This window comes from Tachysurus vachellii, chromosome 1 (genome assembly GCF_030014155.1).
Source record: "Tachysurus vachellii isolate PV-2020 chromosome 1, HZAU_Pvac_v1, whole genome shotgun sequence".
NCBI classification, from domain to species: Eukaryota; Metazoa; Chordata; class Actinopteri; order Siluriformes; family Bagridae; genus Tachysurus; species Tachysurus vachellii.
Genome location: NC_083460.1, coordinates 11566807 through 11583505, shown reverse-complemented (window position 1 = coordinate 11583505; position 16699 = coordinate 11566807). Strand labels below are relative to the sequence as shown.

The 16699-nt window shown below is 39.1% G+C and overlaps 1 protein-coding gene across 1 annotated transcript in view; it reads left to right on the top strand.

The window, feature by feature from the left end:
* efr3a (EFR3 homolog A (S. cerevisiae)) overlaps window positions 1-16699 on the top strand; it is a 63702-nt gene that overhangs the window by 41810 nt on the left and 5193 nt on the right. Inside the window, exons 9-23 of the mRNA XM_060872319.1 lie at window positions 1527-1605; window positions 1933-2068; window positions 5591-5758; window positions 6006-6120; window positions 6438-6489; window positions 7444-7616; window positions 7754-7829; window positions 10278-10439; window positions 10542-10673; window positions 11433-11500; window positions 12144-12271; window positions 13802-13887; window positions 15407-15455; window positions 15572-15675; window positions 15936-15985. Of these exons, the coding sequence (XP_060728302.1) occupies window positions 1527-1605; window positions 1933-2068; window positions 5591-5758; window positions 6006-6120; window positions 6438-6489; window positions 7444-7616; window positions 7754-7829; window positions 10278-10439; window positions 10542-10673; window positions 11433-11500; window positions 12144-12271; window positions 13802-13887; window positions 15407-15455; window positions 15572-15675; window positions 15936-15985 (1578 nt within the window). The remainder of the gene's footprint in view (window positions 1-1526; window positions 1606-1932; window positions 2069-5590; window positions 5759-6005; window positions 6121-6437; window positions 6490-7443; window positions 7617-7753; window positions 7830-10277; window positions 10440-10541; window positions 10674-11432; window positions 11501-12143; window positions 12272-13801; window positions 13888-15406; window positions 15456-15571; window positions 15676-15935; window positions 15986-16699) is intronic.

Below are 16699 nucleotides of genomic sequence, written 5' to 3'. Positions count from 1 at the left end.
CATCCCTCAGTAGATAATAACCATCAGGGATCAAGTATTGCTCTCATGCATACTATAAAACACAGTGATACGGTATGGCAAGCCATTTCATCTTTTATTCATTAACATGATATGGATTTTTGATATCAAGAATTCAGTTTTCAATACTTAAAATGTAAATATTAAGAGTGTGATTTCTAGTAGTAACCATATTTTTGATATCAGGAATTACATTTAACACTAGTAAAAACGTAATTTCTGATATCTGCTAGTGCATATTCACTAGTTGAATATTGCAAGAGCCAAGTCATATTATAAATAGTATTTTATATTTGAAAATGGATAAAGAGGAATCTGAGGGAGGCAGTTTAAGTGGGGTTATTGCTAATATTCAACTCAAAATTCTATTTAAAATATTCCATTCAATAAAGATTTGTTTATACCTCATTCAATTCCGTATTGTTTTACTCTTTGACCGAGAGATGGAGCAAACTTTTTTAAAATGAGGGAGGTAGGAGGGCCCCTTAGCAGAATTTTGCTTAGGGCCCCAGGGAGGTCAGGATCGGCTGTGTCTGTGTGTGTGTGTCTGTGTGTGTGTCTGTGTGTGTGTCTGTGTGTGTGTCTGTGTGTGTGTCTGTGTGTGTGTCTGTGTGTGTGTCTGCATGGGTGTCTGCATGGGTGTTTGTGTCTAGGTGTGTGTGTGTGTCTGTGTGTGTGTCTGTGTGTGTGTCTGTGTGTGTGTCTGTGTGTGTGTCTGTGTGTGTGTCTGTGTGTGTCTGTGTGTGTCTGTGTGAGAGTCTGTGTGTGTGTGTGTCTGTGTGAGAGTCTGTGTGAGAGTCTGTGTGTGTGCCTGTGTGTGTGCCTGTGTGTGTGTCTGTGTGTGTGTCTGTGTGTGTGTCTGTGTGTGTGTCTGTGTGAGAGTCTGTGTGAGAGTCTGTGTGAGAGTCTGTGTGAGAGTCTGTGTGTGTGTCTGTGTGTGTGTCTGTGTGAGAGTCTGTGTGAGAGTCTGTGTGTGTGCCTGTGTGTGTGCCTGTGTGTGTGTCTGTGTGTGTGTCTGTGTGTGTGTCTGTGTGTGTGTCTGTGTGAGTGTCTGTGTGAGTGTCTGTGTGAGTGTCTGTGTGAGTGTCTGTGTGAGTGTCTGTGTGAGAGTCTGTGTGTGTCTGTGTGAGAGTCTGTGTGTATGTCTGTGTGTGTATGTCTGTGTGTGTATGTCTGTGTGAGTGTCTGTGTGAGAGTCTGTGTGAGTGTCTGTGTGTGTCTGTGTGTGTCTGTGTGAGTGTCTGTGTGAGTGTCTGTGTGAGTGTCTGTGTGAGTGTCTGTGTGAGTGTCTGTGTGAGAGTCTGTGTGAGAGTCTGTGTGAGAGTCTGTGTGAGAGTCTGTGTGAGAGTCTGTGTGAGAGTCTGTGTGAGAGTCTGTGTGAGAGTCTGTGTGAGAGTCTGTGTGAGTGTCTGTGTGAGTGTCTGTGTGAGAGTCTGTGTGAGAGTCTGTGTGAGAGTCTGTGTGAGAGTCTGTGTGTGTCTGACGCTCTCTCTCTTTCTCTATTCCAGGCATTTGGATAATCATCATTTGTGGGATCCAAATGAGTTTGCTGTATCCTGCTTCAAAATCATCATGTACTCCATACAGGCAAGACACACACACACACACACACACACACACACACACAGTGCAGTTCCCCCATCTCTCTTTCTGTTCTACACCATCCTGTCTTTGATTTCCTTGCCTGGTGATCACAGGTGTTCAACATCTACTATTAAAGATAAGAGGCAATCAGTTCACATCTAAAAGTGATGTTTGAAGGTCTTTGTTCAAGTGTTTGTGGGTGACGGTAATGTGCACATCAATTTATATCAGCTGTTCATGTGTGTGGAGACTTATGAAAAAATGTTCAGTATCAGTGAATAATAATGGTGTGTTTGTGTGTGTGTGTGTGCGTGTGTGTGTGTTTTCTAGGCTCAGCACTCACATCATGTGATCCAGCAAGTTCTGAATCACCTGGACACACACAATAAGAACACGCCTCGGGTACGAGCAGGTATCGTCCAGGTGCTGCTAGAGACTGTCGCCATAGCAGCTAAAGGTTCTGTTGGTAAGATGTGTGTGTGTGTGTGTCTGTGTCTGTCTGTGTGTGTGTGTGTGTGTGTTTGTGTGTACAGACTGATGTAACATGCCAATCTGAGTCTTCCATTCTTCATTGCAGATTCAGTATTGGACCTGAACTTTTGATTGAAACATTACATGCTTTCTTGTCAGTTTCTCTTTGTTCTTCCTGTCACCCTTTCATTGTTCTCTTGTCTTCTGCCTTCTCGATTTGTCAGTGCTGCTGTCTAAACTGATGATGAATATGATTTGCGTGCCTCGACTAACTAATTCAAGACCATTTGATTCTTTGTGTTCTGTCTCACCCTTGTGTTTCTGTTTGTTCTCTTTCAATCTCACTCTTTCCACTTTTCACCTCCTGTCTTCCCTTTTCCCCTCCTCTCACAGGTCTTACTGCTCCTAAAACTCTAAACGTGTACACGTTTCTCAGTCCTCCCTGCTCGCCACCTAATCTCTGGTTGGGTAGGTTAAACAACAGCCAGTAGAGAGTCTCAGCCAGAAAATAGACTTATCCGGTTGTAACTGCTGTGTTTGTAGTAAGATAGCCATCAGCTTATTTCCTAATAATAAAGTATTGATATACAGTTTAATTAGTTCCCCTTCCTATATGCCTATTTGGAATTCTCAATCTATATTCATTTGATGCACAGACAGACAGACAGACAGACAGACAGATGTCCAAATAATGGAAAACGCTGAATTAAAGATTGGAGAAGGATAAGAAGTGTAGATGCTATCAGGTTTCATTCAAACATTTTACACACTAACATCTCTCCACGCTGTGTGTGTAAATATGCGGAGCAGTCCCGTTGACCTTGATTTTAAAGAGGATAAGTGAAAATTTCGTTGATGATTGTTGGTGAATGGAAGGCAGGAGCTTCAGTTGCACAGATTTCTCAGCTGTATGGTGTATGAACAGGACAAGAGATCTCCCATACAAGATTAGATGTATGGGAAAGACATCTGAGGATGTTCATTAAAGAACACAGTTCATTCAGTGTAAGCATAAATATGGGATTGCTTTTGACAGTTTCCTTGAAAGCCATCAGGAATTATCATAACAGTCATAAACCTTCCACATGACACACACCAGCAGTGTTCTTCCCCAAAGCCTGAGTAGCACATCAGTATGCACCTTACTGTATATACACCAACCTCTAGAAGATCTTACGCAATAGTGCATCTTTATTATAGGTTGTTATTTCTGAGATTGAACCTTTACTGTCCAACCTTTATTTCTTGTGTTCTCTATAAATCAACAAAGTAAAGGTTGCTGACATTTAACACCTTTTGCTTTACGTAGCCCTTATTAAAAAGTCACACACAGTCATACTTGTGTGCATTTTCTGTTAATGTGTACAGTCTGGTCTAGACAAAACCTGGGCTGGTATCTGCTTATGTTTGAATAGCAAGACAGCATGGAAAGACCTTGCTAAGTTTGTGGAGCGACACATGACAATACTTTGTCATGTGACGAGTAGTAGCATTTGTGGCTATTAAAGACTGTGAATAATATTCTAATATTAAATGTAATATATCTAAAAGATCTAATATAAATATATTACAATATTAGATGATAATATTAAATATTCCCGTGAAATATTGTGGAAAAATGTATAATATTTAAGTTGTCGATCACTGGGCTGAGTGCTGAACACCAAGCTGCTGACATTTTAGTTGTCACGGTTTGCACCCATTTGTCTCCTTAAATGCGAAGCATCACTGTAGCCATGAATTAAACAGCACTTTACACAACCATCATTAAAACGCCAACTGAGGGAACATGTTTTGGGAAAATACAGAGGTGCCAATGTTATGGTTAAAAATAATAATAACCTACAGTAAAAAAAAAGTTCACTGAAGGGGAAAAGACACGACATGAATAACATTTGTGTCTGCTATCACAATGCGGCACACACAGAACTTTGTCTAGGAGTTGTGTTTGTTTGTTATTTTTATTGTTTGTTTATAAACCTGTCAATTAGCACCAAGAGCTCTTAAAATATTTTCTTCTTTTTCCAGTACCAGTTTTTGCCCAGACATTGCAGACTGGATGAACTCTGCTTATACACTCAGCTGCTTGTTTGTGAATCCAGTCTCTTAAAATATCAGTTCAGCCATTACACGCATCATCGTTTATGCTGTTAGTCAGCTCGACATGCACTAGGACTTTTGTGTTTTATTTCAGGTCTAGTCTCTTTTCTTGCTAGCAATGTTGTGTGAAAAATCTTGTGTTTCTCCAGTAATGATTCAAAGACAGTACAGAACACATTAGATGTTGTACACAAGGCTCTCTGAAGCTGTTCTGGTGGCTCTTGATCACAGAAAACCACAAAGACTTTTTTTTTAATTTGTCACCCATCTGTATATATTTACAACCATCTTAAATGTGCCTGTGCTATTAAGCAGAGCGCAGGCCTAATTATCAACATCAAAAGCTTTATTGAAAAATAATAACGGGTCACTCTGTGGCACAGCCGATAGAAATACAATGAGAAATTTTCTCCTGAAGTCTTGTTTTTTCCTCAGCTCTAAAGAGGAAAATGAATCAATGCGTGTCCCCAAGTAATTTGGTCTTGTTTCATAGCTTAGGCATAACGGGGACTCCTTCACCCAATTGTGCTCTTTAAATACAAGAAAGATGTAAATACAAAAATGTTACAAAACTAAAAAATGACACACATGCTTTCAGAAGCAGTGGGAAGAATATTCAAAGTTAATATTACTTATGCCAAGGAATGGCCTTCATCATTAATCCTCATGGTTACTGTATTTATCTGGTGTAATTCTGTGTAATTTTACAGCCTTTATAATATAATGAATAATGTGGCTATCAGTCAGATGTCAGTGTCTCAGTGTCATTGTCTCCACTGATCTACTGCACATGTCACATGTCACATGCACTAAGATAGACACAAGGCAGACAACACAAGCTGTGTTACGCCGTTAACAAGCTGAACAAAGGAACGGACGAGTAGACAAACAAATAGATGAATAAATAACTAACTTAAAGGAAATTGAAGAGATTCCTGATCACAAATCACACTAAACTTTGCTTCATGTATTTAATACTGGTTTTAAGGTAGTCAGATTTATCATTATGTTTGATGTTAAGAAATGGTGGTCAGGGCTGGAGGTCACGGATGTAACAGGACATTTTGCTCTTGGCTGAAGATGAAATGTTTGCTGTGTAGCTGCCACTTGTCTCCCCCTAGCTGTACTGCATAGCAACTACATGCAGCGCTGCAGCCGATTCATTCATGTGTGTATTTCCTGTATAGTTGTTGTGTGTCCAGTCATTTACTTTGTGATGATAAGAATAATTGAAATGTTACACATGCTTTTATGGAATAATAAATATGGATTTTGGTATGAATTATATTGGTGGAAAAGCATGTGGTAGGAGCTTCTTAGTAGAAGAGGGGAAGCAGCAGTGTGTGTGTGTTAAGCTTTAATGTTTTGGTGTAGCATTTGCCTAATTTTGTCTGTGTGTGTGTGTGTGCTGGTCCAGGTCCAACAGTGTTAGAGGTTTTTAACACCTTGCTCAAGCACCTCCGTATGAGTGTTGATTTCGAGCTGGGTGAAGGCTCTCGCAGAAACTCTGGAACGAGTGTCTCTTCTGGTCGTGGCAAAGAGAATGAGGAGCGAATAGTCCAGAATGCCATCATTCAAACTATTGGTGAGTTGAGCTTTATTTCTCCAGTCTAACGCCTAACATCATCATCATCATCATCATCATCAGGTCAAGCCAGTGAGCTAACGATCAGAAGATTAATTTACATTCACATGCAGAACATTGTTAGCTTTTTTATTCATAATTGTTCAGGTGACCTTCTAATGAAGCGAGAAAGTATGCATTGTATTTTATCATTAGCATACATTTCTGAATGCTTTTTTGTGTGCCTGCTTTGTGGTTGTGTGCACAGGGTTCTTTGGAGGCAATCTGCCAGATTATCAGCGAGCTGAAGTCATGATGTTCATTATGGGGAAAGTTCCAGTATATGGGACACCTTGCCATTCTCTGGACACCGTCAAAATTGGGTAAGTGATCTAGTGACTCTGTCTGTGTGTGCGTGTGTGTATGCATGTGCGTGTATGAATGAGCGCGTGCATGTGTGTGTGTATGCACGTATTTTGCAGGTTTATGGTACATGTATAGACACTGAGGTCTTGCTTGTTTTGGTTTTAGTTTATGTGGCACATCAGACTCTTTACACCGAAAATGTAATTGATTCTGGTGCTAGCTGAGCTCCACTGTGAAACATGTGCGATTCAGACTTGTGTGAAATTTGTTACAAATTCCAGCATTATTCATTTTTTTCCCCCTTTCTCTGTGTCTCACACTCTGTCCCTCTCAGACCCCAGGGTACTAGGAGGATTCAAACGATGCTCCTCAGTTCTCTCATTATGGTAAGTTACTTTACTTGTATCCACAGTTTTATTAAAACTCGAGGAGTTCACTACACAGCCTGTCCTGCCGATTGTTGGTTTGAGACATTGTGTCCGCAAAGTGCTTTTATGTGTGCTTTCTGTGTGTGTGAGTGTGCGTCAGTGATTGTGATTGGTTGTGTGTGCCTAAGTGATTGTGAGTGAGTGAGTGTGTGTATGGGTGTGTGTGTGCATGCATGCATACTGTATGTTTGAGTTGGAAGCAGGGACAGGACAAGCAGATGAGACGCAGGTGTGAATGGTTGTTATTGACTATGACATTACAGCCACCCCCTGTGTGTGTGTGTGTTTGCGCGTGCGTGTGATTGAGTGTGCATGCGAGTGAGTATGTGTGTGTGAGTGAGAGAAAGTGATCAGACGAGCAAACACAGCTGCAGCTGGGTCTCATAATGAATGGCAAAAAGCTGTCAGTCAACTAATTAGGACTACAGCATGGCCGGTGGTGTTTGTGTGTCTGAGAGTGAGAAGGAAAGTAAACAGGCCTATACAGGCCATGTGTGTGAACTCACCTAGATCTTGTTTTCCACTAGTTCCAGTTCCACTTTTGTGCCCATTTGCTATGACCTTTCCACTAAGGCCCTAATTTAGAATTCCGTTACCACAGACACGAAATTGTCTTAATTGTTCTCTGGCAGAAATGCCTCATTTGCATATTTCACCATGGTGATTAGTATGAAATGATTTACCTTTTTATTTCTGCATCGATACATGATTATCTATGTTTATGCCATCACTGGGGCATTACTGAATGGCTCACACTGAACAGGACAAAATTTAGTATGAGCTTGTAGAGAAGGAATAAGGTGAACTTCACTTATCATAAAAACAGCACTACAGATGTGCTACAGGTCTGCTTTTTCCTTCATACGTGATTACATGATTACACGATTTAATGTTTTGTGTATGTGTGTGAAGGTGACGTCTGGTTTTAAGTGTAAGACAATGAGTGCGGGTTTGCCAGCTGCATTTCTGGAGCCTCTATGCTCCATCTCTCTAATGGAAGACAGCGAGCTGCGCCAACTGGTCCTTGAAATCCTACACAACATCATTGATCGCCACGACAACAGGGCCAAACTCAGAGGCATTCGGTGCGTATCTTCTAAATACTTTCACTCCGGTGTCTGTGGTGTGCGTACAGTATCTGTGTGTCTGTCGATGCATACGTGTCATTTTGCTTAAGATTGTGTAGAAGGTGTGTTATGGGAAACATTTCTTCTCTTCTCAGAATAATTCCTAACGTTGCAGCTCTTAAAATAAAACGAGAGAAGATCTCCAAACAAGATGTCATTTTCATGAAAAAGGTAAGCCCACAAACACACACACACACACACACACGAAAATACATGATTGCTGAATAAACAGCAACCATGATAAAGTGGTCAGATTATACATTCCTCCAGAAAAATATAGTACGCCCTTTTCAATCTATGGTTTTATATAAAATATAACACTATATATATAATAACATCATGCAGTCCTCATCAGCATCTATACACAAATAACCTCACATGATGACGACAACAACAATATAAATAACAGTAAACCAACATTTAGATACTAAGTGTGAAAACCTCAGTGCACCCACTGATTCAGTTCATACATACAACCAGCTTTAGTGAACATTTTGTCACAGAATTTAGCAGTCTCTCCTCATTTTGGAGAAAATTTCTTTTACAATGTTGTTTCTGTTTATTAATGTTTGTGGGCATTTGCCCATTGCATCTCAAAGGGGCTGGGGTCTGGACTTTGTCTTGGAGGATATTTGTTTATTTAAACATTGAGGAATTGATTTGAAGGTGTGTGTGTGTGTGTGTGTGTGTGTGTGTCTGTGTGTGTGTGCACGCATATGTGTGTATGTACACAGAGAATAACACAACATTGCTCATATTTTATTGGTTCAATAAAAACGGTACGTTTTATTATTAAATACGTTTTATTTAAATACGCAGTGTGCGTGTGTATGTGTGTATATATATATATATATATATATATATATATATATATATATATATATATATATATATATATATATATAATATTTATATAAATGAATATTTAAAAAGGTGGTAAAAATGTTCTTAAATAAAGACTCTATATAAAAATGCACATGTTCATCATTTTTCAGACCAGTGTTGTCCTTGTGTTACTGACTGTTCTTGATGTTAATGTGTGTTGTGACTGGGTAAGATGAGGACAGGCACTGCTGGAGGAGACATTTTACAGTCTGATGGACACTGACAAAAGAAATTTCATAAATAACACTTCCTTGCACAGCATGGTGGAACAGATCAGTAACTCCAGGATAATGGATGAGAGATGATGGCTTGCACTGAGCCTGATAACTGAAATCCTTTTTTTAGCCACTATTCTGTGCTGTTTGTGATAGCGCTGGCCTACTTGTCTAGCTTGTTCAGGCACCTGGGTTTTTCTGAGCTGTTGCTGTCTCCCTAGACTGCAGCATTAAAGAAAACATTTTCGACAAAAAAAAAATAAAATAGCCCAGTCAACTGCCTTACACAGACTGAACTGCCTGAGACTTTTTAGCTCGCATTTCCAGTCCAGTCCGGACCACCTCCACTTTCTGCCCCTGTAATGGTGAACAGTTGCCTTTTGTTTTGGAGGTTTCAAGTGCATTTCCAGTGCAACTGGTTCCACATGTTACAGGGAAGTACGTCTCCATCACCAGAATAACTAGGTGCCTTTCACACTGGTCTCATTTGCTGTGGTCCAAATCCGAGTACTCCCAGTGCCTTTGCAGCATTGGTTTGGTTTCACATTCACTTGATTCTGTCGAAACCTGATGCGTTTGTGTTTATCTAACATCGTCACATACACATAACACTCTGTTTTGTTTCTTAAATTATGTCTTAAATTAAACATTTGTACTACATATGTTGTGGAAACTAATGATGTCATCATCTTAAAAAAGTTTGGACCCAAGTCCTAACTGTGTTCACATTCACAGGAAACATGGCACATGGCTTAGAACTGCTAGCACAGTTTTTACACATTCAGCTCATTAGCCCTGTCCCAGTTTTGTTATAATATAAGATTACTAGTTTCACCCTCCACTACATACTGTTCCTAACAAAGTGGAAGGCAAAGTACTTGCATTGTTGCCTATGAGCTGAATACAAGTGATTCTGACCATAGATTTTTCATGCCAATATCACTTTATAACCACAAGATATCAAACCTAACAAACAAAACCTTTAAAATATCATTCTAGAGTTATATTAAATTCAAAACAAAGCTGATATTAATAATTATTTCATCACTGCTGGGGGACTGTTGTTTAAGAAGTGCTATTAAAAAGGCTCAATAAAATAATTTGACCACAAATCTTTATATGAATGAAATCATTACTAAACAGTCAGTAAGCCAAGCTCAGGATTAAACCCAGGAGCCTGCAGCTGTGCCATTACACCATTAACTGTGACCTTTCTTTTGCCTGGACTATCAAGATGTGTTTTTCCTCTGTCATCTTCCTTAGATAAGGTCAAACTGAAAATGACTATTTGCTATTTACTGTAAATTCTCAGACATTCTTATTTGATGCAAATGGCTAAGACCTGACTATTCTGAAAGACTGAATGTTCTAAGCCTTCAGAATCTTGTTCTTAGAAATGCTTCTAGCCAAATATTAAAAGGGCATAAAGGTCCAAATAATTTATTCAGTCAACAAATAGGAAAACAGTGTTGATTTTCTCTGCCTGTCTTCTGTTTTCCTACTGTCTCTGTCTCTGTAGCATGGGCAGCAGTTATACAGGCATATCTATCTGGGCTGTAAGGAGGAGGACAATGTGCAGAAGAATTTTGAGCTTCTCTTCACTGCTCTTGCTCTGCTCACAATAGAGCTAGCTAATGAGGATGTTGTCATAGACCTTATACGCCTTTCCCTCGCTCTGCAGGTACACGCACATAGTAATCAGTTCAGTACCATGATGTACTTAAATAATTTCCTGTCTTTATTGGGTTATCTGTTTTGTAACTGCTTTTGTGACCTGATACAGGATATGGCTTTAGATAACGAGGAGAACATGCCAATGTTTATTCGCTGTGGTATAATGGCACTGATTGCGGCTTACCTGAACTTCCTCAGCCAGATGATTGCCAACTCTACCTTCTGCCAGCATGTCAGCAAGGTACATGCACCCACACATACACACAGATGTCCACATTCTTATTTCATTATACTAATTACAACTTCCAGTTACACACTAACAAAGATATCTCTAAACTAGAAAAAAGTTGCGTTTCACGAACCGGACTCTTTTACTATAAAGTCTATGACTTATAAGTAGATACTGAACCCCTAAAACCAATACTGCTTAAAAAAAAAAAAAATGCCATCAGCATGAACCCAAAAATGAGGCACACGAATGCAGTGCTATCTGTGTGTATCCAAGTCTTTTCAGCTGTATGATGTTTGGCTACGGGCACATTTCAGAGCATCTTGTGGATATAGTTATTTCCTGTCTGTCGTTGAGCAGGATTGTGACTGCAGTGTTTGATCGTTTCTCTTGTCATGACCTTTAGCCGGTTCCACAACACTGATACACAACAGGCTCCTAAGAAACAGGACCACTGGCTTTCCTGACTGTTTCCTGAATATTCATTAAAATTGAAATATCTCAGCAAAAAGCTTCTTCTCATTTCTCTGTGTTTCTCTCTGGCACTGGCAAATTGCCTGAACGACTTTTGTAGCAAATCTGGTTACAAACAAATGTCAATGTAAGCTTCATTATTTATATTTGTTTGTATGGTGAGTTCACATGCTTAAATCCCAATTTGACCTTGAGTAAAAAAACAAAACATTTTTTCAAAACGATTAATCCCAATTCTGTCCGTTCTCCAGTCATTTTGAAGTTGACTTTTCCAGCTGATGTCTCTTCTCCTTGTAGGTTATTGAGCTGAGGAATATGGATGCTCCCTACTTGTTGCCTGAGCATGTGTTTCGAGAGAAATGTGTGTAAGTATGAATTAGGGATGTATTCGTAAAGGATTTCTATACCAAAAACCTTGTCGGAAAGCATTTCAGGGCATCTGGTTGAGACAACAGCAGGACAAAAAAGTCATAAGCTGGAGGTTTTTTTGCTTTCATTTGTATGAGCAAAGATATATTTGTGGCTTGCGGTCATGAGTGAGCTGACAGATATAAAGCTCTGGAGAGAAAGAACACTAATTAAAGTGAACTTGAGATGATACACAGGTCTTTTATGGCCATGCTGGTTTAAATGGTTTAAAATGCTTTGTGTGTGTAAGAAGAAAAGTAACTGCATTATCAAGACTGATTTGCAGACATTTCTCACTGAGGATGAAGGACTATTATGGCCACATTTCACAATTCATGCTGACAGTCTAAAAGCTTTCTAACTAATTTTCTATGCATTTTTCTGTTTTTCTGTGTATATTTCTGTCTTTGTTTTCCAGTGTCTTAAACATGCCAGTTTCCAAATGTTCCTACTAATATAAATAGTGGATGTGGACTAGAATATTATTTAACACCCATTCAGTCGTATATTGCATCTTATATATTGTATCTATCTTTCATTTTTGTTGATATCTTGTATGTGCGTTTCATGTCAATTTACACACATTTCTCTGTGTTTCAGGTTGCCAGCTGCTCTGGACCGTGAGGCCAGTGGCATGTATTTTCAGACTGCTGAGCTTGCTGATGCTCTTTCTGGATCAGGATACAATGCAGAAAGGCTTGCAGTCCCATATATACCACAGGTTACAGGTATGCATGCATGCGCACACACACACACACACACATCGCTTTTATCGCTTGTCTCTGATTGGCTGTGTTCTTTCATAGTGCACAGTTTGAAACTTTACAAGTGTGTTTTTATTTTTTCGAAAAACAGCTCAGAGACTTATTCTGACTGTATAAGATGAATTCAGTGTTTTACTAGAACAGCTGCCCTCCTCCAAAGGTTAAATAGATAACACAGGCATCCCATGTGCACCAGCTACAAATAAAATCTGTTTTTGCCTGTTCATGTATTCATTGTGTAACTAGGGTTCCATACTGACTGCAGTTCTCTACTAATGTTATTTATGGAAAGTATGATTTGTGGAAATAATTTTGATTTGTTTTTATTGCTCAGCTACCTAAATGTACCAGGATGTAAATGTTTGTTTTTAGAAGGTCATATATATGTGTAGAATTGCAGGCGATGACAAATTTCTTTCTCTTGTGTGTCTTTGTGTTTGTCTGTGTCTGTGTCTGCCTGTGTGTCTGTCTGTGTTCGTGTGTCTGTATATTTGTCTGTGTTTGTGTGTGTCTGTGTTTGTGTGTGTCTGTGTGTGTGTCTGTGTGTGTCTGTGTCTGTCTGTGTGTGTGTCTGTCTGTGTGTGTGTCTGTCTGTGTGTGTGTCTGTGTGTGTGTGTGTCTGTGTGTTTGTGTGTGTGTGTGTGTCTCTGTATGTGTGTCTCTGTATGTGCGTCTCTGTATGTGCGTCTCTGTATGTGCGTCTCTGTACGTGCGTCTCTGTATGTGTCTCTCTGTATGTGTGTCTGTGTGTCTGTGCACACCTAATAGTGCTATATACAGTAGGGAAGATTCTGAACAGGTGCAAACAAGCATCCAGAGGTACATGTAGCATTGTTGTAAGATTTACCTATTCTATATTGCAGTAGCTGGCATAGCCTTAGTAATCTAATCCTGCAGTCTCCCTTGTGACCATGCACCCCTGATCTCAGACTTCCTGTTCTACCCCACCATAGCTGGTGCTCTGTAGTAAAACCACACAGTTTCCATTATTAATGCTTTAAACGCAATAATAGAGAAATATTTTCTTATGGCAATGCATGTACATCATTATAAAAACTTTCAATCTGGTGTTCTGCAATTACGTTGCTCTCAACTGGATGACTGACTTGGTGAGTTTCCTCCTAGACTTCAGGTTTATATGCTAGTCTTCTTTTTACTTTACGTTGTCTTGTAGTGTTGATGATGTCAGTGGTCTGTAGAATTATGTTTTTACTTTCTTATTGTCAGTCTTGACGTTTTGTTTCTGATGTTCTCTGGACCCTACAGATCGGTTTGTTGTTTCCAGATTTTGTTGCTATAAATGTAATGTCATCTTCTAGATTATAATACACATAAAATATGACTTAAAGGTCAATAATGCTGAATGAGTGAGCTGAATGTTGTTCTCTGTAATAGTTAAAACCATTAAGAGCCGTATCAACCACTTATAGAATTCTGGAGAATGTATAAAAATGAACATTAGGTTTGAGGAATAAACATCATGATCTTCCACAGATGAAGACCGCTTGACTCGGAGGAAGAGTTTTGTGGACACTATCTCACTCCAGGTGGACATCCTGTCCAACAGCCTTCCTGATCAGGTCATTTAATAAACATCATATTCATTAAATGTTCAGAACATCATTAAATATTCTAATATCATAAGTAGTAAATTCCTGTTGTGTTGCATGTTTTAGAATTATTATATTGTTAGAATAGGATAAATACACTAAACTGAGTAGAGAGACTCTAGGGCAGGTGTGTCAAACTCATTTTGGTCTGGGGGCCGCATACAGCTTAATCTGATCTCAAGTCCACTTTTTTCTTTGTATTATTGCAAAGAAGAAGTAAATTATAAAAATCTTTATATTAAATGAATTGTCCTTTTACAAAAATATATTAACAACCTAAGTAGTATGTGTAATTTAAACAACACTTTTACCCAGTTTAACATTTATTTAAGTGTATTATGCATAAAAACTGAACACAGTTATTGTACAATGGCACAAAACATTTAGTCACAGGTTTGTGGAACTTAAAAACACTGTCCTGCATTTTAACATAAATCAAACATCAAAATATAGAAATTGTTTAAAATCCAATTTTCAATTCCGTGAAGCAATTCTGAATACATGAATATCTTAAAATCTTAAGTGGCAGATACTGATAAAATGTGTCCAAGCCCACAGAGGCAAATTTATCCTTCAATTTTACATCACACTGCAAACCAATTATTTCAAGTCGCATGTCAACGGGCACATCAGAAGCTCTGAATGTGAATGGTGAGCGAAAAAACGTGAATTCTGTCTCGAGTTCACTAAAGACCTGAAATTGTTTCTCAAACTCCCTCAGCAACCCTGAAAGGTTTTGATGCTAATGCGATTTCACTAGCAATTAGGTAGCTGGCTTTCACTGCAGCATCACTGGCCTCTCGGCTCCGGGTGAAAACAGATTGCTGTTTCCTCAGACCCACCAGCATTTCCTTTACCTTCTGTCTTCTTAGTTCTCCGTGCAAGCTGTTGTATTTTTCGCCATGCTGAGTTTCATAGTGGCGCTGAATATTATATTCCTTAAGCACCGAAACTTCCTGCGTGCACACCAGGCACACGGGTTTCCCATTCACCTCCGTGAACATATAGGAATAGGTCCATTTTTCTTGAAAAATCTGACACACTGTGTCCGCTTTTCTCTTTCTTTTTTTTTTTTTTGATAAAGGCATTATGTTGATGAGGGTTCCAGGGCCAACAGAAAAGCGGGTAAACTGATAGAACCAAACGCCACTCAGACAACCATCTGCTGGTAGTTCCGCCGAAAATGAAAATAATTTTTTTTTTTTTGAAAATATTGCAGATTTATCCCACTGGTTCTGGCCCGCAGGCCATATGTTTGACACCCCTGCTCTAGGGATTGGGTCTCTGTGATTTGGGGAGAATATTTAAACAAGCATATTTACATTACACTTAACACATTCAATATTCACAAAGCCAGCAGCAGGAGCCTAGAACTGGAGTTGTGTGACCTGTTAACTATACATTCACCGTTTCTGTTTGTCATGTGTACGACCACTGAAACTTCTCAAGCTAACATACTAAAGTGTGTGTGTTTGTGGGTTTGCTCCAGTCACAGTTAGCAGAAGAGATTACGTACGAGACTCTGAAGAAGGCCATTGGTAAGAAGTTCATCGGTCACATTTTTGCCTCTCTTTGTGCACCTTTATTTACACTTTGATGTATATATTCGTGTACGTGTCTGTTGTTTACTTATTTTTTTATCACTGTGTTCCAGACACCACTGGTTTGGAAGAGCAAGAGAGAGAAAAGAGGCGGCAGGTGATGGAGAAGTTCCAGAAAGCTCCGTTTGAGGAAATTGCAGCCCATTGTGAATCAAAGGTACAAAAGAGTGTCAATAAATATTTGTAAATAAAATACAAGCAACATTCATCTGATTTGTAAGAAGTCTTTATGAATTGTGTAACTGGTCAGTGTTGAAGAGCAAACCTGCTGTATTAGTCCTGGTCAGAAAGCACACAGCAGAATCCTGAAGGCTTAAAAAAATGAAGTGTGTGAAAAATGAAGTGTGCAAACTGCTGGCTTTAAAAACACTGTTGATGCTATAAACAAGCTCTGTGTCTCTTTCTCTCTGTGTTTAGGCGAACATGCTGCATGATCGTCTGGCTCAGATCTTTGAGCTGACTATCCGGTGAGTCCCAGTTTCATCTTGCCATTTTCTCACTATTTTCAAATATTTGTATGTTTCTGAGAGAGATGTAAGGAATAAACCATGATAGGCCATACTATTTGAAAATAATCCTTTCTCAGGTGGTGTGATCATTTTTCTTTAATATTTATTTACAAAAAAGAAGCAATTATCTGCCATTAGAATGAGAACATATAAGGATTAAAATAAGGAAGCGGTTAAATTTACCAAGAGGTTAAATAAAGCTATTACAAAGAAATCAAATACGAAGAAATATTAGTCCTATTTTCCATATTCAAGATATTTTCAGTTGCTGTGACATTGCAGTGTTGCAGTAGAACATCCACAAAAAGTTAGATCCTCTGATCTCTTCCAGGTATTTTTCTCCCTCTTAAACATCCGTTATGCTACTATCTTTTTTCCCCTCTCTCTTGACGTTTATCATACAAAAAAAAACACAGCTTGTCATATTATTGAGAACCTGGAATTCATGAATTCCCACTTTGTGAAGACTCTCATGTAGTGGAAAACGTCAGTTCATTACAAAGCATTAACACTCAAGACACTCAATCACTGCTGGCAGGTCTACCTCTCAAAACAGTTCATCCTCTGCAAATGATCCAAAATGCAGCTGAGTGACTTGTTTTCAACCAAAGTTCTCACATCCCACCCCACTGCCGCTCTCCCTTCACTGGCTTCCAGTAGCTGCACACATCA